The sequence below is a fragment of the Thalassophryne amazonica genome, chromosome 18, assembly GCF_902500255.1.
Source record: "Thalassophryne amazonica chromosome 18, fThaAma1.1, whole genome shotgun sequence".
Taxonomy (NCBI): Eukaryota; Metazoa; Chordata; class Actinopteri; order Batrachoidiformes; family Batrachoididae; genus Thalassophryne; species Thalassophryne amazonica.
In genome coordinates, this window is record NC_047120.1 from 39,162,542 (window position 1) to 39,188,903 (window position 26,362).

Below are 26,362 nucleotides of genomic sequence, written 5' to 3' on the forward strand. Positions count from 1 at the left end.
GTGCACCTGAATGCACAACAATCTGGTATTTTCAGCCAATAGGTAAATAAATAAACTGGATATACACGCAGATAGCTTAACAACAAATGTGAATTTGTCCCCAAGATGGCACCACGAATCACGTGATGTTTTTTCTGGCTCCTCATGTTGCTAGATTATATTATATTATATTATATTAGATTAGATTAGACAGACCTTTACTGATCCTTTGGGAAGACTCCCTCATGGAAATTGAGGTTCCACGGGGTAAGAAGCACACAGAGTATCAAAAGTGAAAGTAAAAAGAAAAACAGTTTGCAAATATAAATACACAATATAAATACCAGACATACTGATCAGTACTGGTTTACTGGCTACTACTGTTCCTCTCCTTCCCGTCCTCTGTCTTCCTGTTACTCCTCCTCCCCCCGAGTGAGGAGTTGTACAGTCTGATGGCCTGAGGGACAAAGGAGTTTTTCAGTCTGTTGGTCCTGCACTTGGGGAGGAGCAGTCTGTGTCTGAAGAGGCTCCTCTGGTTGCTGATGACGGTGTGCAGAGGTTGACTGGCATCGGCCATAATGTCCAGCAGTTTGTCCAGTGTTCTGTTCCCTGCACCGTTACTACTACTCTCTGTATAAGGGACTCTACCCCCCTGCGCACCCCACCTTTCCCCTTCTCACTGCTTCTCTGCACCTTCTCTGCAAGCAGGGGTGCCTGCAGCTGCAGGGGGTGCCAATTTGCCAATTCCCCGCACAGTGATGTAAAAACTGATTTACGGCACAGATGAGGTTTGTTTAAAGTGCTCGTGCCCCCCCTGGGTGTCATGAACAAATGTTGCCCCGGTCAGCTGCCAGTTTGCCCATGTCAAAAACAACTACTGCCCAGAACAGCTGATATGAAACCACATCTGGACATTGCCATGTTGATGGCCCCTCTTGCGCTGATTCACGATGAACTCATTAATGCATAAAGGGGTGGAGTGTAAGTGACTCAATTTGTGATGAAAGCAGCCTGAACACGCCCCTCTCTTTCAGTTCGAACTAGCCACCAGGCTAACCTTGGTTCAGATGTTTCTTAAATCATCCGACACATCGAAATTTACTGTTTGGTCCAAGCAGCCTCTCTCCATTCATGATGCTGCACCCGCCAGACAATGGAGCCACCTTGGGTACTGGATGGTAGCCACCCAGGCAGTCAACCAGAGTCCATCTCTGCCTTTTGAAAGTCTCCTGTAGCCATGTAACATGTAGGCATCGTATTGGCCTTCTTCATCTACTGGTTTCCTCATCACAGAGGCACCTGTGTTCTGGATCGTGCACAGTGTAGCATGCCACACGGCCAAAATGTTAAGGCTGATGTTCCTTCACAATAGAAGTAATACTCCTCATCAGTTTCCCTAAGTGACTGTTTGACACAATGTCTACCGTCTAGCGGTACCTGGGAAACCTCCAAAGAAACCTAGTATCAAAGACATCCCGTCGTCACCTCGGGTCACTAGTTGGCATCCAGGTCTGACAACCATCTAGTAAGACACAAAGCACCAGGGCATTAAAGACTTGGGCATTGGTTCCCTTGCAAAGTCGTGAGCAACCTCATGACCCCGTGAGTTCTATCGAGGTGTCTTCCTATCTCTAGAGCCATGGACCCCTTGACATGAATGTCACTGCAATATCAATCTTTGTGTTTGCTCTATTTTTAATGTTTGCTTGGATTTGTAAAACAAACAAATCTAAAAGCAGGTTGAAGTATGCAACACTGGCCTTGTTTTCACTGTTGCTTAATGGTAATGTAATCAGTGCAACCGTTGTGGAACAGTTAATGTGCAAACCTATTTTAAATCTGTTTCACAACCATACATTAAAAAAAACCCTACACATATGTATGTCTATGCTCAAACATAAGACTGACCTCAGTTTCACAACAGTTGCAAACAGGACAGTGAAAACTGATTAGACCACTTCACATGCTTTATTTCAGCACCCAAAATAATTAAAAACATCTCGATTTATTATACATGTACAAAATAAGTACAGAATCTCTCTTTTCAACCATGAAAGTGGGTCTGCTTCAAATTGGTGGTGACGTTGTGGTTGTTGTCGTCATTAAGAAAAGCCTTTCGTGAAAAACACATTGACGACCAACATAAATGACAGGATGGGAGATGTGCACTGTTTGTTTTTTGTTGTTGTTGTTGTTTGTGACGAGGACGTTTCCAACGGGGCAAACAGACAGAAGGATCCACACTGGACACACAAGCAGCCAAACGATATTTAACCAGTCATTTGCTTTTATCTACAAAAAAAGAGAGAGACATGATTGCATGCATTACATGTGCAGTGATCACCTGTCAGAAGACCTCCGTTATCAAACCAACACTTGAGAAAAAAAGAATTGCACTGCATAGACAACAAGACAATGAGTCAGTTTAATAGCACCAAAGGTTCTGCAGGCATGAGTGGCAAAAATTACAGTATGATGGTAAGAGATTCTTGACAAATAACTGGACCACATTAAACTAGTTTTAGCACCTTTGAATATTGTTGATTTTCCCCCGTTATAGGCTTATTATGTAAAATAAACAATTGGGGTTGACTTCTTGTTTGAGGTAGCCATTCACATTTTGCAGTGAAGGTGAGTTTGTCTTCTACTAGTCACTGGTTTTCAGGTGCTTTTTTCTTGTGAGTTTAGAACAAGAAGACACTTCACACTTTTTACAATTTATTTAACACCAGAAAACATGGTACATATCACTTGTTGTTTTCAATGTCCTTCTGCAGCGGTAGAAAAATGGCAAATATCACCTGTGTTTCATTGCATGTGTGGATTTTTGTTTGTTTTTTTCCTTAATTCTCCAGGGGAAAATTTCTCATTTGTTTTAAACACAAGTATATATATATTATTTTCTTGTTGCCAGTGGAAACAAAAGATTCTTTTAAAGTGTCCTGTGGTTGGTTTCGGTTGAAGTAGCAGTCCCCAAAAAACAAAACAAAACAAAAAAATTGCTTCTCATGGTTGGAAAAGCACTGTCCTCAGTGGAGTGGTTTTAAGCATGTGGACCAGCGGCGGCCGAATGGATTTTGAATGCATAGAAGAAGATTTAGAGATGACTGCTAGAAAAAAAACAACGTCATGTCCATATTTCTTTCTTTTTTACAAGAAGCAAACGGGGCCAACTTCAACGCCAAATTCTTGATCAGGTGCACCAACATCCATAGGAGCAATGTCAATGATGGGCAGGCGAGATGTTTTAGAAGTCTTGTAGTCAATGACTGTCTTGCCCCATGTGCCAGTGTGTGACTGTGGAGAAAAACGAAAAGGAGCACAAGTCACAAAAGGCTGGTTGCTCAAGAAATGTGGCTCTTTACTCTATTTTTCTAGTATTTTATTTCCGAAACTTTAGACCAAGCTTACCGTGCAGCCATCCTGACTGACGCTGTATGTGAAGCGACTGTTGCCTTCGGCTCTGAACTCAATGTCATTGGAGCCCTGGAGGAGCAAGGCCTTCTTCAGGTTGCCAGTGGCAGAGTCCATGTAGGCAATGCTGTTCTTGCAGTGATATGTGATGTTCTGAGAAGCCTGGTTGGACATCAGGCGCATGAAAGACATCTGGATGCTGACGTCCTCAGGATCAGCTCCGTCGGTGCCATACATGAACTGCATGTTAAACAAGAGAGAGATATCCATAAGCTCCAGTTCGTATTTAATGTGGATAACTTACAGTCAGTCATCTTCTCACCTGGAATCCACCAGTCATGGACTCGCTGAACCAGACGTGTTTCTTTTCTTTGATGTTCTTGCTGATGTACCAGTTCTTCATGGGGATGGTGGATTTGCTTGGGAAAACGCAAGTCTCTCCAGTCTCCATGTTGCAGTGGACCTTGATGGCATCCAAGGCAGAACCCTGGTTGGGGTCAACCCAGTATGTACCTGTGTGAACATAGCAACATAAACCGTTTGAGATCCAGCTCATCCTTGTGTCACACCAACACTTTCTCATTCAGAAGTTTCAAATTTCAATGCTCTAATTGCTAATGGCTCTGGGGGTGCATTGAATTGAGATTTGTTTTTCACTCACCACTCTCCCACTCAGGATGGCACATCTTCAGGTCACGGCACATGCGGGCAGGGCTCTTCTGGGTACCATCGGGGCTGCGGATCTTCTCAATCTTCTGAGTCATGGTCTTCAGAGTGGCGTCGATCTCATTGTCACGATCTTGCATTGCGTTGGGGTCATCAGCGCGGTAGTGGCCACCACGTAAGGGATCTGGACCCTTCTCCTGGAGTGGCTGGCTGATGAAGTCAAATCCACCTCCGGAAGGTCCAGGAGGTCCAGGGGGTCCAGGAGGTCCAGGAGGACCCTTTTTGGCAATGGTAGAGATTTAAACAGTGGAATTTCTGAATTTGTGGAGAGTGCTTATAGAGAATGAAGATAAAAGATAATGTCACTTACAGCAGGGCCCATCTCTCCGTTGCGACCACGAGGTCCAGGGGGTCCAATGGGTCCAGGCATACCATTAATGCCATCCTTACCAGGGGCACCATTAGATCCAGCAGGTCCCTATGAATCCAAAATCACAAAGTCACCTCAAAAGGAAAAACAACTGAGAAGAGCTCCATTTCATCAAGACTATGTTTATGTGTGTCAAGAATTATAACAAGTATAATGCTATTGAACATATTTGCATTTAGTACTATTAAACTAGATTCCAGGTTGATCAAGATGTTAACATCTTCATTAACAATGAGCAATTAGAAGAAGTACAACAGTTCAAATATCTGAGTGCAATACTGACAATAGACAACTAATCAATGACACAAATAAAACAGCCTCAAACTGACTACAGCTAGACTTGCAAAGCTGGATGATAAGGAGATGAACTTAACAGTAAAACTACATCTCTTCATAGACATCACACTGGCCAGGATGCAAATGGTAAATGGACTGCATTTATATTGCGCTTTTCCATCTGCATCAGACGCTCAAAGCGCTTTACAATAATGCTTCACATTCACCCCGATGTCAGGGGTGCTGACATACAAGGTGCTCATTACACACCAGGAGCAACTAGGGTATTAAGGACCTTGCCCAAGGGCCATTAGTGATTTTGCAATCAGGCTGGGATTTGAACCAAGGATCCTCTGGTCTCAAGCCCAACACTTAACCACTAGACCGTCACGTCCCCCATCCAAAGCCTGGACAATCATGAGAGATGCAGAAAAGACATTCCATGCATTCCAAAGTAAGATTTTCAGAAGGCTTCTCAGGGTGACATATACTGAACGTAGAACTAACAAGAGTCAATGGGGCAAGATTGAAGAGAAAGCTGGAAAGCAAGAGACCCTAATGAACATTATGGTGAGAGGAAGGTTGAAATATTTTATCCAGGTGATGAGAAAGATGAGTCTATGCAAAACTATACTGCAAGGAACAATCCACAGAAGTAGAAGGAAGGGCCAGCCAAAAAAAAGAGATGGTTGGGCAATATTCTGGAATGAACTGGCAAAGACCTAGGCACCCTCTGACAGCTGACACAGCACCGAGACAAACTGGCATCAGTACCCAAATGACTCCTAGGATCATTTGTGTGACAGATTCTACAATACTTACTCTAGGTCCAGCAGGTCCAGAAGCACCAGCGGGTCCTCTATCTCCAGACGCTCCCTAAAGGCAGAGATCAAAATGAGATAAACAACTTGGAACGCTCCATCCCAGCATTTTTATTCAGTCAAAATCAGCACACAGTGAGCAATGACACAGATACAGCCATCAGTTCTGTCACTCATGATATTACAGTACACTGACAGCCAATCACTGGTATGTATCAGGCAAGTCCGAAGATTTGTATCAAACTTTGTATCATAATCAGAAAATCATGTGCCAAATTACAAAGTAGGTCTCACTGGCTGTTGAATTACTTGATGGTTTTGTTGTGGTGTTTCTTTTTTGGTGTATTGGATTGTTACTGTGAGCATTTCTGAGAATATGACAATTCTTGAAGGACTGAACAGATACTGATCATGTCTAAAATGTGTATTCATGTCCCATGTGTACCACATTGTGAGTATTATATCAAGAAATCTATAAAAATGAAAAGTGATAATGGTCAGTATTGAATATTGTGTTGTTTACTGCTTCAAATGTGTAATGTTTCACCTACACTATTACATGTGATCATTGTTGTCTTGCTATGATTCTTTTTCTCCACTAGATGTCAATAAAAGGAGCTGCTAAATCATGCTTTAAGTCATAACCCTGTAGATGGAATGCAACTTGTTCTAAAGCCTCATATCATTGCTTCAGAAAGTCTCACGTCACTATCACTCGTCTTCTTTGGCAAATTGAAACGGTTACTCACAGCAGGTCCGGGCAGACCCTGCATGCCACTGAAGCCTCTGTGTCCCTTGTGGCCTCTCTCTCCAGCTTCACCAGCCTCTCCTCTGTCTCCCTTTGCACCAGCAGGGCCCTGGTCAAAAGCAACAAGGGGTCAACATGCAACCAAATCCCACATAACCTTTAGATGCCAATGTAAATGCATATATGAAGAACAGCTGAGTGTGCATGTGTTAGTGATGCTGAGCTTACAGCAGGACCACGGACACCAGCAGGGCCACCAGGACCAGCAGGACCAGCGGGACCCTAAAGGCAACAAGATCACAGTGAAATGAAAAGATATCAGCATATTTAGCAATCAGGCTCATTTAAAATATTGACAATAAGGACGATGAGGGTCTTACAGCCTCTCCACGTTCACCACTCTTGCCAGAGTGGCCAACAGATCCAGGGGCACCAGGAGCACCAGGAGGACCAGGGGGTCCAGCCATTCCACGCTCACCACGGTCTCCCTATGAGAAACAGCACTGGTGATGCCACAATTATCTACCTTGTACTGTGTATATATATATATATATATATATATATATATATATATATATATATATATATATATATATATATATATATATATATATATACATATAAAATCAGCCCAAAAGCTAGGATTTAGGGAGTTACCTTTGGTCCAACAGATCCATCACGACCAGGGGCACCATCATGACCAGCAGATCCCTGTGGACAAAAAAGTAGCTGATCGTTGTCTTTAAAGGCTAGCACATCAGTCAGAAGTAGAGTCGATTGTCAACAACAAATGCGTGTATCAGCATGCATTCGTGAATATAGTTGACTCAATCCAGTACAAAGCTTTGCAGTATCAAAACAAAATGACATCAGACTGAGTCTTTGTACCTCACGACCAGCCTCTCCAGGAGCTCCAGACAGTCCAGGGGGTCCAGCAGGTCCTGGGGGTCCGCGTTCGCCAACAGGTCCAACGGATCCTTGCTTTCCAGGCTCACCCTGAATAAAATTAGTAAAGATTTGTTATTTAGATGCAGATAGAAACCCAGTGAGGTATTAAGAAATACCTCAATCTTCTGATCAAAATTCTGCTACAAAATTTGCAGATAATTCCCCCCCCCCCCCCCCCCCCCCCAAAAAAACAAAAAAAACAATTCTATCATAATTTGACGCATATTCCCAGTTTACTCTACAGAGCAGTACACATGGTACTTACAGCTGATCCAGGCAGACCGGGGAAACCACGCTCTCCACGCTGTCCAGAGAGACCTACAATACCACGCTGTCCAGCAATACCTTGGGGTCCAGAAACACCAGCAGGACCCTGCACAAGATGAAGCACCAACGTATTAGCCATGTGACATATTTTACTGTAATACACCTTTGATCATAAAAATCCTTTATTTGTAAAGGTCATAAATCCTACATCTGTCATTGTATTTCTGTTGTGGAATTAGGCACTCACAGGAGCTCCATCAGCACCATGAGACCCCTTCTCTCCAGAAGGTCCTTGGGCTCCAACAGCACCATTGTCACCAGGGCGACCAGCAGGCCCAGTCTCACCACGAGCTCCCCTTGCGCCATCTTTGCCAACAGATCCAATGGGTCCAGGGGGTCCAGCAGCTCCCTGGAAACATGCAAGTGAAGCTCAGCCTCATTGACTTTCGTAATATGGGAACAAAATTTGCTCTGGATTAATTGATAGTGATTATTGGTGAGATAAGGCCTCACAGATTGTGTAAAACAGAAAAATTGGTTATATAAGAAGTGGTATACATACCGCAGGGCCAGCTGGTCCAACTCTGCCGGCAGGTCCAGGGAATCCAGTAACACCCTGAAGGCATCAAGGAAATGGGAATTGGAACTTGTTTCATCCACGACAAAGAAAAAGAAGCTACTCTTGAATTTAAGTTAGACCATGGCTAGTTCTGATTGGCAATGGGCCTATACCATCAATAATGACAAATACAAAAATATGACCTCTTACACTCTGTAATTAATCCTTTGGTAGTAATGAACTGTCTAAACACAACACTCATGGAAAGTCCAACCATAACAGACTTTCGTGAGTTTGTATTACCATGGTTACCCAATGAGTTTTACCTACTTATACCAGCCATGACAGTTCTCATTCATGGATCACATAGATTTAACAATGGTTTTGCATGTTAACTTCTACATTTAGTAAATCAGTTTTATTTATATTGCAACTCTCATAGTCAAATGCTTACAAAGTCCTACAGAGTTATGAATAAATCATAATAAATGAAGGTAACATCTGTTTTTTAAATTGTCCAAAGAAACAAATAATTGAAAAATTGACTGGACCTCATTCAGGAATTCAGGTACTATGGCCTGAATTACACAATCTTCTTGGGTATCATAACAATAATAATAGGCACCAGTAACCTCTGACCAGAAGACTTAAGTCTTTTTTTAAGAACTGTAGTAGGGGGCGGTGTATTGCATTTCTTGGTCATGTGAGGTTCTAAAATAGAACCTTACATGAATAAATAAGAGCTACTGTATGTAGACTAGCCTTAACAGAAGAGTCCAGGGTTCTGATATGTTCTCCAGTCTTCTGACTGAGGTGCACCAGTTCCTGTAACTGTTTTGTTTGTTTGTTTGATTGATTGTTTGTCAAACAGTCGCTACAAAGAGCAAACATACAAACAACCAACACCTTGTCAAAGGGAACAATAGGGCTTAATGTCATCTGCATAGAAACGTCATCAAATGTCTAAATGGTTAATTATGGTTTCAAAGTGGACCAATTTGTTGGTCCAGACTAGAGTGTATTTAGCTATCTGAAACAAAATAAATGAGCAATCACACAAGACTTCTTTTGGATTGTATTAAAGTGATTTGGTGTGTACAGTATCTCAGATGTTAATGGAATACTTACAGGGGGTCCAGCACCACCACGAGCACCTTTAGGTCCAGCAGGACCAGTAGGTCCCTGTTAAGAGGAAAATGAGTCTGATTAATGTCACATTAAATCTTTTAGAATGGGAGAAATATGTTCATCTTAAATTTCATTCCTAAAATTAAGAAGCTGTGGAACTCAATGTGGCTAAATGTACAACCAACATGATTTTAAAAGGTTGGCTTATTCAGATTTGAGCATGAATTGTGGTATTAGTTGGTATTGTAAGTCAGCCTACCTGAGGACCAGCACCACCAACAGCTCCAGCGGGTCCAGGAGCACCAGCATCTCCTTTGGGTCCAGTGTCACCAGTCTCTCCCTTGGCACCAGGCTGACCATCCATACCCTGAGGTGGGATGAAACAAGGCAGGACGAGAGGAAAAAAGACTTGAAAACATGTGTTTAAAAGAAAAAGCAAAACACAAAAAAATACACAACCTTGTTTAGCTAAAGGAATAAGGTGAAATGCAAATGTACTTACAGGAGGTCCGGCAAATCCAACAGGTCCTGCAGGGCCAGCCTCTCCACGCTCACCCTGTTTAAAGACAAGATCTATGAAGTCAGAATTGTACTTATGTGTTGGGTTTCTGGATGTTTCCTCAGAGAAAAACTTACTGGGGAACCACGTGGGCCAGTAGGTCCAGCAACTCCAACAGGTCCAGGCTCACCCTGAACACATGAAGGAGACAAACAGGTTGGTGAGTGAGCCTAAATGTTTACTTTATAACCGACACTAAGTCTTACATGATCTCCAAAAGCCGAGGTTAAGATAAAATTTAAAAAAACAATTTGTTTTCCGCAGTGAAAAATTTTCGTTTTGTTTCTTTGTCAGTTGATTATCACTATAAATTTGTACTTAACAGGGTTTTTTTTTTACAAACATTTTCCATGTAAATACAACATTTAGAGCTGATTTAAATAAGAATTTGATTATTTGTGTTTGCCCATTTATCAACAGCTCTTAACATGATCCAAATGATTGCAATTTTGACCAGACAGGTTTCATTTTTCTGTACATTTTGACTAGGGACTGACCATTTAAACTATTTAGTGACATATATCGTCTAACATTCAGACAAGAATTCATGGAATCCTTTATACATGCTGGCTGACGTACATACAGAATGAGACATATGAACATGGGTTATTGGTATTTATGGCTTAAAATCAAGTTGTGGCTGATCTTACCCTCTCACCCTGATTACCGGGAGGTCCGGGGAGTCCAATACCACCAGTTAAACCACGGGCACCATCTTTGCCAGGGGCACCATCGCCTCCCTTGCCGCCGGGTTCACCCTGAGAGAAAAGAAAAGTTCAATTTAGAGCACCAAACAGTAACTGACCCCGAACCTATTACCTCGTCAAGAAGTGATTTATCTAAATATTGAAATAAATTACACTATCTTTGTGTGCAATACCTACTTTCTCTCCCTTAGCACCTGTGAGACCAGCAGAACCGCGCTCACCGGGCATTCCCTGCATACCAGGGGCACCCAGACCACCGGGGGCACCAGGAGCACCGGGCTCTCCCTACATACACAAAAACACAAAGAGAAAGGAAGAAAAAATCAGTGCGATTACATTTCCAAACTGGAAAAGAGTGACTTTAACAGTGTGCTGTTCAAGGTCAGATGGGTGAGGAATCCTTTGCCTGAGGAATACCCAGATGTCTACAATCACCTCATCTAGTCTCCATGTAAGTACATGATTTACTTACATCAATAATATTGTATTTTATTTTATTTTATCCCACTTTCACTGAGACAAATATGACAGCTGTGTTGCTACGCAGGTCACATGACCACTGACCCAGATGTCTGACTTCAAGAATTGTAGAGCCATTTTTAAAAGTTTTTGTTACAGCTACATTCCTGATCAAGGAATGAAAGCATTACTGATTGATTTATGCTTTTTTTCTGTTTTTAGCATTTCTTAAACCAAGTTATTGAAAATATAAACTAGATATTAGCGCGACTGAATGCAAACTGTGTGAACCCGCATGGTTACAACCACAGGGGGAGTAGTGCAAAGTGAGATTCGTGGTTTAGGGAGGTACAGCGCCCTCCAAGCCCTCCAGGGTTTTCTTAAAAAGAAGACCTGAAAGTTCGGCTACAATTTGCCAGTAGGTACATCTGAGATGCAAGCCTAGATCTGATTGTTTGGTGAAAGGAAATCCTCCTCTATACCACTTCGTCGTGAAGCTGTATAACTGGGGATAAAAAATGCAAATCCTACACGATGCACAATTTCTCCAATCACAGCCACAGACATCTATAACTTCTTCTGGGCTGTCTGGGTGTCTTGGTGGCTTTCCTCACTCTTCTCCTTCTTGCAGTCACTCAGTTTTTGAGAACTGTTTACTCCATGCAGATTTACCATAAAGTGCCATACTGTTTGTATTTCTTCATAATTTATGTAAATAAAGTCCAAGACATATTCAGCAACTTGGAAATGTTCATGTATCCATCCCCTGACTTGTCTGAAGAAAACTGGCAATAAAACTGATTATTTACAGGTACTGTAGCAAAGCGTTTCATTACTTACGCAACCCATCATCTTGGCTTTTATATTTTTAATTCATTTATATCAAGTTGTAGAGATTTGCTTTCAGTTTGAGTCTAAGGAAGATAATTTTAGAAATTGTTATTTTTTGTATATTTTGTATATGAAATGGCATAATTATAATAATTATAATTATAAAAAGCACTACATTTGGACTAAACTCCTAGTATTTAGTCACTTCACTGAAGTCTATGCCAACTGCTTGAGCCATATGTGAGTAATAGCCAGAGATAAATAAATGAATAAATAAAAATCTACTGTCTTTATTTGCTGCAAAGTATATTTAATGTCGCAGTTATTTGAACATGGATTAGAGAACTGATTTTTATCACATTTATGTCATTTATGTGGCATTTTACACCATGTCATATTGTAAATTGTAATGGTATAGATTTGGGGTTCTTATGGCTTGTAGGATGGGATTTTGTTGAAGTATATGATGTAAAATTGAGGTGGCGGGGTATGAAGGGTTATCTGTTTGTTTGTTTGTTTGTTTGTGTTTTTTATTAATTAATTTATTTTGGCACCTGCCTGAGCCCCACACCTTCAGGATCAAACAAATAACTTAATCAGTTGTGTTACTGTAACACGTGATACAATGTACCCTCTCTGTATTGCACACGGGTACAGCTACCACCACAATCTCTTCATCCTCCTTATTTATAAAATATATTTCATTCATTCTTTTTATATTCACTTATTCCAATTAGGGGTCGTGGAGTAGTTGGATCATATCCCAGTGGTCATCGAGCGAAAGGCGGGGTACAATGTGCAAGGGGTTGGGGGGTTGGGAGGGGGATTGAGAGTGCATTGAGTGGTAAAATAAATATATTATCTTGCCAATATACATGATCAACAATAACTTTTTAAAAAAAGTGAACATCTTGGCATGACACATGATTAACCCATTTTTGCAGAAAACGCATCAAATGAAAGACCAACCGATCTATTATGGGAACACACAGATCTTGAAGCAGAATGTGAGGATTAATAAATCAAAGTGACAACCCGTCAGCTCTGATGATGATGGCGATGTTAGGATTTGTCAAGTCATCTCACACCGAACAACCAACCAAAAACCTGCTTTGACCCAATCTGACTTTGAACCTAACCTCAGGGAAACAGCTGTAGAGGACGGATGCTGCTGGACAGTTTTTCTTTCTTTTAGGGTGTTGGAGCTTAGTCAGGTATACCCAACGTGGGTGGGTTCCATGTAGAGCGACTGCAGAAATGAGAACTTCGGGAAATTCAGAACTGCTTCAGAAAAATTATTGTCTGTTTCACAATGCACACGGCACTAAATGACACAACTGCTTTAGAGATTGATGCTGATTTGAAATCAAATCATGTCACTGTTTCAAAACATTCAAAGCAGCAAATGCTTCAGAAAATGATTCTTGAAACACAATAATAACAAGAGGTAGTGGGCACTGCCATTCTACCTAACCCCCAAATTAATCTGTTACACTCCTGAGTTATGGCAATTAATTAAAAAAATGTTGTTTTTAATAGTGAATGTGAGGTGTAAGAGCACCGCACTATGGAACCACCTATGGTCCTGAATAGCAACCACCCAGGCAGATAACCAGGCCATGCCTACCTCCTGAAAGTACCCATCTAGCTCCCATAGCCAGTTGATATCTTGGATTTTTGCTATGGAGTCCTCATCATCTAGGCACCAGTGTGCTGGACGGTGCTTACAGAAACTCGCCATGTGTCCAGAATATCATAGCAGATGTTCCTCTACATTGTTAGAGATATGCCTCCTCTGAACCTCCCTAAGTATCTTTTCGTTTGATATAAAGTCATTCTAGTGGTATCTGTTGATTCTCCAAAGAGACCGAGGGCCAAAGACATCCATTCGTCACCTTAGATCACCAGTTTGCAACATTACATTCACTATCAAATTGGCACTCATTCATAATTGTAAAATGCTCAACATTGTCCTCAAATTCTAGTGATTACTTGGTTTGATGGCATTGTTTTTTGTTTTTGTTTATTTGCTTCAAAACACTGAACATGTACATGTACTGACTCCAGTGTTGATTTTGACAGCATATTTTGAATTTGTTTTGGTCATAGTCTTGACTAAAATCAGTCATAATTTAGTCATCTGAATTGTTTTAGGTTTAGTTCACTGAATATAAGATTTAAATCAACTAAATCTCCTGCAGATTTGTCGACTACAACTAAAACAGTTCCGATGACTAAATTTTGACGAAATACTAAACCAGAATATGTTACCAATGTTACCACTGACTCTAAACAAAAATAATGCCATGAGGCCAAACATTAGAACCAGGGGGAGCTACTGTGCATTTTACAATTATAAAGACATTTTCCTATTCATCAGTAACTCCTTAAAAACTACTGCATATTAACATCTGAAATGATGAATTCTAATAGATTCAGGTGAGGGCTAATGAACCTCTTCTTTTGAGCCACATTAACATAATTTTATACGATAATTTGCTGGTATTCTTTTATATAGTTTAAATGGGAATGTTGACACAGTGGGGCATGTCTGAGCTTGATTCGGCAGGCAAATAAAGTTGACCATTTGTTTGCTGTGATTTATGAAGCCTTGTTGCTAATCATGGGGGGTCCTGGTGGCCACTAAGGCCATTCTTGCTTGTGTACATTTATTATGTTTTTTTAAAATTACACATAGATCAGTTTTACCCACCCAACAGTGACAAAAATATCATTTATCAGTGTTATTTTACTGAATATATGACAATCTGTCATCTGTCCATGTTTATTATTCTTGGGTTTGAACTCTGGTCTCTTTGATGTGAGGCGACCGAGTAACCACTGTACCATATTACTGTGTCACCCATAAAAACAACCGATACTGGAAAATGTCAGCCAAGCATTATCATTATCTATACCCCCCCCCGCCCCGCCCTCTTGGAGTTGGTAGAAGACTGTTCAATCATGATTATTTTTTTTTACTCAAGGGTTCCAAATATCCCCCCCCCCCCCCCCATTTTGTTATACAATGGCAAGATTTTTTTTTTTATTGAAAAGTGTTAATAATTAGTCATTATTTAATTACAAAATTAATCAAAGGAACACTTTTTATAGAAACGAGAAACAGTTGTCACAGAAGTCAGAGATTTCATTTATTTTATTACTTTTTAACCATTATTGATTTTCCGTGTATAGCCAAATATTTGTAATTTTTTCAGAGACCCTATTTATTTATTCACTTATTTATTTATGCACAGTATATCTCACAAACACCCATTGCTCATGAAAAATATCATGCACACAACAGCAATAATTTTTTTCTTTTACTATATTAATTTTTGGAACTTTATAATCATTTTACAATTTAATCATATTTATCACAAGAGACTGCAGAATTGAAAAAAAAAATGCTACAGTGTGATGGCAAATTTGTAAAAAAAATAAATAAAAATACATCAGATTTGAAAAATTTGGTTTATGAACTTAATTTGGTGGTGGTGGTGGTGGGGGGGGGGGGGAGTTCCCCTCCTTTGGGTGTGAATGAGAACACAGGTTGCAGTAACATGTTATTAGGGCAGATTGTTGCCAACTTTATTGTCGATACTGAGTGGAACATTTGATTGTGTATGTTCTGTTGAAATATAATAAATATTTACAAGGAAACTGATGTCTCAGACTGACTGGCTGTTCAGTACCAGTTTGCCTGTTTTCTGATTCTTTTGCTTTTGTCTAATGACGCACTTGACATCTTCATTTTTTTTGTTTTACACTGAATATCACATTTATGTCAGACAAATAAATTGACAGAAATTAGTTCTTATACAGTTACAGTGTGAAGAGGTTCCTTGTTTTATTTTATTTTTTTAAAGTCTCATATCTTACCTTAGCTCCATCATTACCAGCAGGACCAGGAGAACCACGAGGTCCAGTAGGGCCAGCAATACCGGTTCCACCACGCTCACCAGGATGACCTCTCTCACCCTGGAGGAGAGGAAGAAAACATCAACCAAAGACCAAAGGAAGACATTTGTCATGGTCGCTGAGTGTCTGTAAAATGTGAATATGAAAGAGTGAAGACAAAACAGCAGATACTCACTCTTGGTCCAGAGGGGCCAGAGGGGCCAACCTCTCCGGGAGCACCCTACCCAACAGAGAGAGGCAAGAGGTGATTGTGACGTCTAATCTACTGTGACGGCATCTGCCATGAAGCACATTCTTGATTTTCTATCAAACTCACCTGTTCGCCAGGCTTGCCAGTCTCACCAGTAGGTCCTTGGGGTCCAGGAAGACCCTGTGCAAATAATGTTGGCACTGTCAAACAGAATTGTGAGACTTTATAGAAAGTCTGTAAGAAACAGTTTTCAAGTATACCTGGAATCCATTAGGACCGGCAGGTCCCTGCTCTCCCTTTTCACCAGCAGGTCCCTAGAGAGAAATCAAAATGACATATTTTAATTTGTTAAGTTAAAAATGGTATTTAACGCTGTGTTTGTTCTCCTGTCTGTACTTGTCAGACAGGAGAACAAACCTGATGGACAGGAAGTTGAAATAATACATACAGCAGGGCCAGAAGAGCCAGGAGCACCAGCATCACCATCTTTACCAGGGGCACCCTGTCATCAAAACATTTTAGGTCAATTGCTGTCAGACTCTTTATGAATATTTAATTATATATAAATATTTCACATTGTATCTTAGATTTTTCTCATTTGAAAAATGTGTAAATACTTACAACGGGGCCAGTGCCACCAGTAGCTCCTCTCTCACCGGGTTTACCAGCTTCACCCTGTTTAAAAAGAACACAGTTCAGACTTAACCCCAACAAGATATTATATCAGTATTACAATTGCATTTGCACAATCTATTATGGGGTTGGAATTACTAAACTAAACATTGTGAAAATATTTGCTAATACTTAATTTTCTTAGTGATTTTTGTGTTTGAATATTTATATTGTTAGCATCATAACTTGTTTCCTGAATTAATAGTAAATTGTATGTTTATCACACATCTAACAATGTGATTTTGTGTCTATGTTTGTGAGTATCTCTGTACTTTGCAAAAGCTACAACAAAAACTAACAATGTGTAATACAGAAATCTGTTTCTGATAGTTTTCTTAAGTGTCCTCATATAATGTCTGTTTTAGAGGGGAAGAACATCATTCATTAATAGTCATCTTTGAGGCCTTAAGCATAAGCATGCCAAAAATGGCTGACAAATCTTGGCTGGCATTAGCAGAATGCTAACATTAAAGTCAAGGAGTGAGTTTTATCTACTAGGTACCTTCTGGAAAATCCACTTGTTGACAGTTGAAAATATTTTCACTTACATTGGCTCCCTTGGGTCCAGGGAAGCCCATAACTCCAGGCAGTCCTCTGCCTCCAGCTGGGCCAGGAGGTCCAGGGCGGCCATCTTGTCCAGGAGCACCCTAAAGAACATAAGAACATTAATGTCTGAAAATGAACTCTTTTATCGTTATCACACAGATGATTTACAGTTATCTACACTGTGTGAAAACGAGCCTCACTTATTAAAAGAGACGTAAAACATTCAGAAAAGTATAATCAAGACTTACAGCAGGTCCACTTTTGCCATCGGGGCCAGGACTTCCAGGGCTACCAGTCACACCCTACAGAAAGAGAGACCTACATGTGAAGCAGCCAAAACCAACTATATATACAAAGAAGAAGGCAAAAATCATATACCAAGTTCACTAAACCAACAAACCTAAACTTTTATGATGTTCAAGGGATATCAATGTCAAAGTACAACATGCTGTCAAACACACCTTAGATCCAGGAGCACCAGGTGCACCAGGGATTCCACTTTCACCAGTGGCTCCCTGAGGTCCGACTGCACCAGTGGAACCACGCTCACCAGGGGCACCCTGTCACACAAGAGGAAAGCAGTTAAAATGACCAAGTTGAACTGGATGGAATCAGTATGAAATGATGTTCCTGTGATATAGACATTTTGCCACAAACTTACCTTGCCTCCAGCAGCACCATCAGAACCAGGGAAACCACGAGCACCAGGAGCACCCTAAGGGCACAGCCAGAAACACCAACTGTGTTACAAATTGGGGTGTAAATGTCATCTCCTCTGGGGTGAAACCCCCATTACAATGTACCTTATTGGAAATGCAGATTATCGCTATCAGCATAGATCACAAGATTTCAACATCATTAAATGTGATGCCTGAACGGAAAATGTGATCTATATGACTGATGTAAATGGAACAAAGGTGACATACACGCTCTCCAGGGGGTCCACGAGGTCCAGCACCACCAGGCTCTCCACGAGATCCTCTCTTTCCCTCTTCACCAGGGGGTCCTGCAGGTCCGACTTGTCCAGCGGGACCCTGACACAAAAACACAAAGGGTTTAATGTTTGAAAGAGACATCACAAATAATGACAAGCTGCACAGGCACTGTCATAAGAGATGATGAATCTTACATTCTCTCCCTTGGCACCAGGCTCTCCCTTAGGACCAGGGGGACCATGGTCTCCCTGTTCACAAAAAAACATACATTTGTCAAGTCAGGTAACCTCCAGCATCTTCATGAAATGGAGGAACAGTGTATGGCCACCTAAATCCAATCCAATCCAAAGTACTCACATTGTTACCCTTGGGACCAGGAGCGCCAACACCTCCCTGAGCTCCAGCAGGACCACGAGATCCAGGGAAACCAGGGGCACCAGCAATGCCAGCAGCACCCTGTGAGATAAAGAGGACTGGGCTATCAGAACTGATCACAGGCAGGGTTTGTAGATTCAATTGCAGGAGAACAGATTAATAGATGGGGAACTTACAGCATCACCCTTGTTACCAGGGGAACCATCAGATCCAGGGGCTCCCTGTTGTCAGACCAGGAAATAACCAAAGTTATGCATCTGTTTATGTTTTATTGGTTTGTTAGTTTATTGCCTATAAAAGTAGATAACAGTTTCTGTAATAGTAGGATCTGCATAACACTTACAGCAGGTCCGGCAGGTCCAGCAGGTCCTGGGTTACCAGGCTCACCACGGGCTCCCTGGGGTCCTTCAGATCCACGGCCTCCCTGAGGTCCAGTCTCTCCCTGTGAAAGTAAGAAGGTACTGCATTTTATATCTTGTCAAGCTGGCACAAGATCAGAAGTAAAGAAAGTCTTCAATTGCACAGCATGTTTTTTAGTTTGCTTACTGGCCAAAGAAATTAAAGATCTTGTCCAAAGAGTAATGTGACATTATCGCCAATGTGCTGCTGTCACATTGCTTTCTGTTCTCCTCTACTCTCCCCAGAGATTTTTGGGGCAGCAGAGGCAACCCACCATTGCAAGTCTACTGATGTTTTCTGGTGTTTATAACCATCATCTGGGAACATGTTACCAAAAACCTGATCCTACTCAACATTTTTGTATATTCTTCTTCAATTTGCACCAGATTAGCTACATCCGATGTCTAGATCATGATAAACTTGCTTCTTCCACCTTTTGAGTGCCTGAACATGCTTCATGTAGTGATGTTTGAGGAGAGCAAGGAGAACTTTAAAATATTCATAGCTGAGAAATCCAGATTTTGGTAACAGTGATGTGTCAGAAAGTATCTTGTTTTCAGTTTTTCTGAACATGTTGAGTGGATACTGAATGCTGGGAAATTCCTGCAATTTTAACAGCAAGGGCATAGAGATGATGACATAGATGGTTAAGAAGGGATGACAGGTACGATCAAAGTAATCCTATGTTCTTCTCAACATCTCTGTAGTTACAAGGATGATCTTTCATTAGAACAGCACATGTTCTTCACAAAATCCAAAACCAGATCAGTCAGGGGATTTACCTTAGGTCCAGCACCACCAGGGAATCCAGGGGGCCCAGCAGGTCCAGTGGGTCCCTAAGGAACAAAACAGATGTGACGTTAACAGAGATGCATGTTGAAAGACAAGAATAATTTGTCATAGAACCATAACATGAATTTATGGGGCAGGGGAGGACTTACTGGAGGTCCAGCAGGACCAGAGTTTCCATCATTACCACGAGCACCCTGCAGAGAAAGAGAATGTTAGAGCAAAGTCATGTTTGCAATAGTTTGACCACAATGTGAACTCTGCTAGAAAACTGTTAGCAATTCTCAGTGATAGCAACACAGACAGAAAGATGCTTGTGTTTTAACACTGGAAGCTTCAGATCAGGAAAACTGTAGGTCCAGTTTTACATGAGTGTGATGGTGCTTACAGCAGGGCCAGGAGCTCCAGGGCGACCTCTCTCACCAGGAAGACCACGTGGACCCTGCAAATGAAATGACATTAGACCTGAGGAACTGAAGATGCTAGCATAAATACCTGATGCTAACAAGAAAGTCTGTTGTCAAGAATGATGGTGATGAAACAGCAACTCACCATGGCACCAGGAAGTCCATTCTCACCAGATGCACCGGGCTCTCCCTGTACACCAATGTAAAGGAAGGAATGAGATTTGTGGGGCCTGCTTCAATCAAGAATACTACTACAGCTCAGAAGACTGCTAGGTTCTAGCAATGTTCTCAACTGCTAGGCTGTACCAAGCAATGTTAAATTAGAACACTGCTGGGGCAGGGCCTAGCAGTCTTGAACCTAGCAGTGTTCGATACTGTGTTATGGCACAGTAATTGTATTGTAGTTTGGTTGATTCCTGTTGTCTTGCTAGCATACCTTGGGGCCAGCAGGTCCGCTGTCTCCCTTAGCTCCATCTAGACCATTGAAACCCTGTTGGACAAATGGATTCATCATGATAATATCCCATGGTGTTCATGAAGTTTTCACGCTAGTGGGAAATGGATCTTCTGTACTCACTCTGTGTCCCTTGATGCCGGGGAGTCCAGGGGTTCCGGGGAATCCACGGGCACCCTGCAGAAGGAAAGGAAGGAATTCTCAAGATCTCATTTTTTGGAAACAAGATGCTAATTCCTCTTGCCCATGTAGGATCTCGTGTTTTTTGTTTCTACTCTTTGGCTGGTATCACTCACTGGAGGGCCAGCGGCTCCACGCTCTCCGGGGCGACCAGCCTTGCCAGGCTCACCCTACAAGATGTAGTCAAGGAAGAGATTTGCATTCGTTAGCTTCACCACTGAATGATAAATACAGAATTTTTGTAGCAGTTTTGGCATTTTTTGGTCAGTGAAACTGAACTCTCTTGCCATTGTAGAAAACTGCCTCATGAAAACAGGGACACCATATTACTTACATCATCTCCATTCTTTCCAGGGGGGCCAGCAGGACCACGAGCACCCATAGGACCCTACAAACATCAACAAATAATCAGATTAGCAGGATTAGCATGGCCTTATTCTTCCTCGAAGGCACCTGACAAAATGTTGCATCTTTACAATAGATTGAACCAAGAGAAGTAGTTTAATGTACTCACAGCAGCTCCGGGCTCACCAGGCTCTCCAGCGGGGCCTGTGAATCCCTGAGGACCCTAATACACAAGAAGGAGAACAGAGCCAGTCAGCTTAAATGATGTTGTAAGACAGGCTTCTGATTATTACACAGGTGATCTTAGTATATAACTGATCGGGGAATACTCACAGCAGAACCAGGAGGTCCAGGAGGACCACGAGGACCATAAGGACCCTATTGATGACAACAAACTTGTGATGAGCAACATTTTACTGTGCACAAGATTTAGAACAAACAGTCAGCTCAAATCAGGGAAAAAAAGTGAAATCAGAGTGAGTTGCATATTTAGCTGTAATTGTTGGCCAAACAGTCATACCATTGGGCCAGGTTGAGGCTGGGCAGGCCCGGATTTGGAGTGGTCAGTATATCCCATCTGAGGAGAGTAGTTCTACGAAGGGGATAAGAAGAATTACTCACAAAACAATATGAACACAGTCCAAACATTAATACAAACTTAAACCCTTATAAATGTGCCGACACTCATGTTGCACCAAAACGCCAGATGAAACACCTGACATAGCCTTCTATAGGACGGTAAAATGCTCACTGGCGCCTTCTTGTGTCTCTTCTAGGTCCTGACTAAATTAAACAATGAAATCACATCTGCATGAGCAGAATCTGAAATTGTCATAATCATAACCTATATTGCAGAATTAAAATCAAAATGGAGGCAACTGTTGTTCCTCTGTTGGATTAATTCTTATTTTGTGATATTTCTGCACAGGTGTGCATAAAATGATGAAGCTGTCTTTCAAACAGCATGCTGAAAAAGTGATGCACGAATAACAGGTGCAGTATCCCTTGTTGAAAATCTAATTTACAAACAAATGAGATTTTTGATACTCCTATGTGCAGATACATACTCCGCCAAGGCCAGGGGGGCCAGGGGGGCCGGGTGGACCAGGGAGGCCAGGCTGTCCGGGGATTCCATCGTTGCCAGGAGGACCAATAGGACCCTGCAAGAAAAAAAAAATAAAATAAAATCAGGCAAACACACTGACTATTGAGGCATTTTCATTAATTATTTTATTTATGTAATGATAATTATCATATCATCCTTATAGCATGACTTTTTGTAATCAATACAACATCACAGATTTGACGACAATTTATCTCAAATATGATTGTTTAATAAACTGCACACTTAGTGATTGTATGGAAGATAAAGAATCTTCATATCATTGATATATTTTGTTCAAATAATGCTTTCTGATATTTAAAAGCCTTTTAAGTGCTTTCATGATTACATTAATTATGTTCAAGCAGATGTAAGAAAAATAACACTGGAATTGTTGCAAGTTTTATTTGGAATCGAGAATGTTTCGCAAAAATTTTTAAAATTATAACAGCAAATTCCATAATCCCTCATGTGCCAAGCAGCACCCCCACATTGGTTTAATTTTTATGTCATTATATTTGTTTGGAATCTGGACAAACTGAAAAATAAAGTATTTAAGCAAAATCATATGAGCTGTTTTAGTTTAAAAATTGTGAAGGCACCCCCTTTAAGTTGTAGAATGCCGGATGTTAATCCTGCATTACTTGAACATGCATAACTCCAATGAATCCAAGATTAACTTTGAACTTGTAGTGACCTTGTGACCTATTTAGCAAAGGTTGCCAAAATGGTTACATCACACAACAATTCGATTAGAAACCATTTTCTGTCATTGTTGTTTACACTTGAACCTTTTTTTAATGAGAGTGAGTGAATATTAAAACAAGCAATGCTGTAATATATATATATATATACACACACACACACGTCACATGCACCATATTCATAAATTTTTCCATAGTGTCTAATAATGACAACTAACAACTAACATAAGATAACATAAGAACTCTAACATAACGTAAGAACATAACATAAGAACTCATCATGTGACATAAATTGTATCTAACAGAAAATAAAATCAAATTTGTATAATTTCTTTTAAATTTCAATCTGCAATAGGTTTATGATGCTTTATCTTATAATATAAGCACATAAAAGTGCAATTTTGATCCAAGAACAATACAGGTGTACAGAATAAAAGTGAAAATATGAATGAAATTGAACCTACCGGGTCTCCCTTGGGGCCAATGTCACCCTTATTTTCCTATGGATGAGCAGGAAAAAAAAAAGGGGGGGGGGGGGGTTAGGCTCTTATGCAGTGTTTCATTTATACTGTGAAATGTATTTTCCAAAATAGCTTTTCTCAAGCAGCATCTTAAAAAAAAAATAAGATGAAACGTGCACCTGCATAATCAACAATAGATTTAGGAAACCAGTCAAATTTAAAGGTATTATACCTCATAGTCACCTGGCATCTGAGGTCCTACTGAACCAACAGAGAAGGAGAAAATGTCAGAATCTCTTAAACATTTCCAAAAAACCACAAACATCGCTTCTAAGATTTGGCCTAGGAAAACTGTTCAAGTCAAAGCTTTAATTTGCAGGAACAGGCTGCAAGTTATGGCTAACCAAACCTATGTTACATGAAAACCATATTGATGTGATTACAAGGGCTACATTCTGAAAAAAAAAATGAAAAGGGTGGCAAAAGTTACAAATGCATCAGGAGAAATGGGAAGTGTCAGCCCCCTTTTGCACCTGGTAGTGTCACCGTACAGGTGGGAATGCTGGGAAATTACATATTCAATCCCAGATTTGCCCAACAGTAGGTGGAATCCATCTTTAAATAAAGAAAAAGGTAAATCCAAAGTGCTTGATTTCTGAATTAAATCCTGAGGCATGCTTGGGGCCTCAAGTCCTTTTCTGGCCAGTCAGCCCCGGATGCTCAAAGATGCACTAGGTGGCGCCACAAACCTTACTGAATAATGATTTTTTTTAAAATGCTGAGAAGGATGGATGAAGGGTGATGAGTACCATCAACATCGGGGCAAACGGGGCAGCACTCTCCCTCTGGGATGATGGGGTCATCGCAGTCGGAAGTGTCCTCACAGATCACGTCGTCGCACAGGACCGCTCCACTGTCGCACACACAGATTTGGCAGGGCTCTGGTTTCCATACATCCTTGTCGTTGTACAACTGTCCCTCTAGCGTGCAGCTGCCAGGTGGTTCTGAAAGAAGAAAAGCACGAAGAGCTCAGTAACATTAACTTAGTAATGAGGTTTTCAATCAAATTGATGTAGTTTGCTGTGAAAGTCTGCTTTAGCCTTTAACTGCACCTGAACAGATGTTCATCACATGTGAAACAGAAGCAACATATAGAATGAAACCTGCATTAAATCCCCTATCATATGGAATACCACTCAATTTATTAATTTGGACTATTTTGTCACACTGTGGCCTTTATTGTGTGTAGAACAAAATAATGTGTTCTAGATCTGATGCTATGAAATCTGTAAAAATTGTCTGTAAGTGAGCTAAATTCTATGGAATGTGGATATTTGGGTTTGTAGCAACAGACATGTAGAGTGAGCAGAAACAACGGCACATATTTGGAGCAAGGGCTGAAAATTATCACACACACACACACACACACACACACACATTCTATCAATGGTGAGTGTTTCAGTTGTTAAATTGTGCTTTAAAATGTTCACATAGCTGCTGAGTGGGGAGTGACCTCGGATTAGGTGGTTTCAGGGTGGGCCTTGTGATGGCACGACGTTTGTTTGGAGGTTACATGTGTAGTTCCAGGTCTTGCCACTACATGGCGCTGTTGCCTTACTAAAGGAGCTGTTCCGCGCCCTCATTTGTACGGTAATTAATTGAGGTCTAGACAATTTTGCAGTCGTCAGACTTTTCCATTGTCTCTTTTTCCAGCTAAAAAGTTCTAATTTCGCACTGAAACTTGTGGTTAATGATGCATTCATGTCTCAATACTTTATTGGAAACGTTTAATCTCAGAGAAAAGACAGTCCAAATTGTCTTTTATCCTCTCCTGCATGCTCGGATCACATGCATTTGTGAAGAAACCAAAATATATCTGCATGCTCGATTCCACGGTGTTTTACGCACGGGGACTGGGATGAGCTGCCTTTAAAGGTGGTGGCCAAAAAAGTGTCCAAAAACGTATCCCTACGCATTATTCTGATGTTATCAAACGAATTTTGCTTTTTTTCAAGTGACTGCATGCATGGAGTCTCGCTGTCCTGTTTTTGCGCATCACAGTGCAGTTGTTCCACCAGGAGGACGCGCTCTGAGTATGCTTGCGCGTCATTGGAATTAAAAAAAAAATCCACTGCTATCAGTTCCATTTCTCCTTCAACCACCAAAAGACTATTCTCGAGCATCGCAGGTATCCCTCAGGGCACGATCAGTTCCAGCACAGCGCTCAGCATCCTCGCATCCTCGGGGGTGGGGGGAGGGGGGGAGGGGATGTCACACAGTCCCCAAACAACTCAAATCAATGTTTGAAAGGGAGTACTTACGATCATCCTCGCCTTGACCTCTCGCCAAAAGCACTGCTGCGCAGAGCAAAAGCGCTAACCGGATATCCACAAAGCTGAACATGTCTAAATGTTAGACATGTAGATTCTTTGCGGCAAAGGGAATCCTGTTTTGTTCTCCTCAGACACCACTCATATACGGTAGGGTCCGGTCTGTGCGTAACTCCAATCCAGACCCTAGCAGAAACTCCCTACTGCCTCAACAAATGGGCAAGCTTGGCTTTTATACGCCCAAACTTTTTTGGGGAGGTCCTGTTGCGCATCAGCTAAGTTGTTCATGTTCCTCCTTCATCAGTGAGAGGGGGCTGTCTTAAAACATGCCAAACAAGTTCACGTTTCAGCTCAAACGTGGATGATGGGGTGCAGTCATCATTTGCGCGCCGGCTGTCGTGCGTCCTGACGCGTTTTCTAGACTTCTGGTGGTTATCCGTGGGATTTTGTCTTTTAGACACGTGTGAGTGTCTAAACTTAACATAATATTTTTGTTTGATAGAACAGGAGATCATTTATTATCTGTCATTGGGCCAATCTGTTAAGGATGCGCCGAGGAGCTGGTTGGATTCTCATTTTTTTAAGGAAGTGGCTCAGAATATGCCATCTTTCCCGTGCGTAAAGTGTGCGTCTTTACGCACAACAGAATCATCAAGACTGACTTTTTTAAATTGTCGACTTGCCAAATTTAACCTCTACAGTTTAACCATATCTTCTATATATTCTGTCCTAACATGTCTCTGTGCACCATGTGAAGATC

The 26,362-nt window shown here is 41.2% G+C and overlaps 1 protein-coding gene across 2 annotated transcripts; it reads right to left on the reverse strand.

The window, feature by feature from the left end:
• Positions 1-2,173: 2,173 nt before the first annotated feature.
• On the reverse strand, positions 2,174-25,820 carry col1a1b (collagen, type I, alpha 1b). 2 transcript variants are annotated; one of them, XM_034193324.1, is made up of 51 exons: positions 25,594-25,820; positions 24,082-24,276; positions 23,505-23,530; positions 23,276-23,311; positions 22,073-22,165; positions 21,526-21,597; positions 21,339-21,383; positions 21,175-21,228; positions 20,995-21,048; positions 20,777-20,830; positions 20,604-20,657; positions 20,463-20,516; positions 20,172-20,216; positions 20,008-20,061; positions 19,772-19,816; positions 19,613-19,666; positions 18,775-18,873; positions 18,608-18,652; positions 18,414-18,512; positions 18,251-18,304; positions 18,048-18,155; positions 17,783-17,836; positions 17,583-17,681; positions 17,370-17,423; positions 17,124-17,222; positions 16,525-16,578; positions 16,352-16,405; positions 16,164-16,217; positions 16,030-16,083; positions 15,889-15,933; positions 15,675-15,773; positions 10,680-10,787; positions 10,446-10,553; positions 9,873-9,926; positions 9,739-9,792; positions 9,496-9,603; positions 9,237-9,290; positions 8,112-8,165; positions 7,797-7,958; positions 7,548-7,655; positions 7,223-7,330; positions 6,992-7,045; positions 6,715-6,822; positions 6,563-6,616; positions 6,336-6,443; positions 5,588-5,641; positions 4,430-4,537; positions 4,055-4,337; positions 3,716-3,906; positions 3,391-3,633; positions 2,174-3,276 (listed from the first exon to the last, which is right to left on the reverse strand). In XM_034193324.1, the coding sequence occupies exons 1-51, from the start codon at positions 25,673-25,675 to the stop codon at positions 3,130-3,132; spliced, it is 4,356 nt and encodes a 1,451-aa protein (XP_034049215.1). In that variant the 5' UTR covers positions 25,676-25,820; the 3' UTR covers positions 2,174-3,129. The 2 variants fall into 2 exon arrangements, with proteins under 2 accessions (XP_034049215.1, XP_034049214.1); XM_034193323.1 differs by having other exon boundaries at positions 23,505-23,533.
• Between the last annotated feature and the right edge of the window lie 542 nt (positions 25,821-26,362).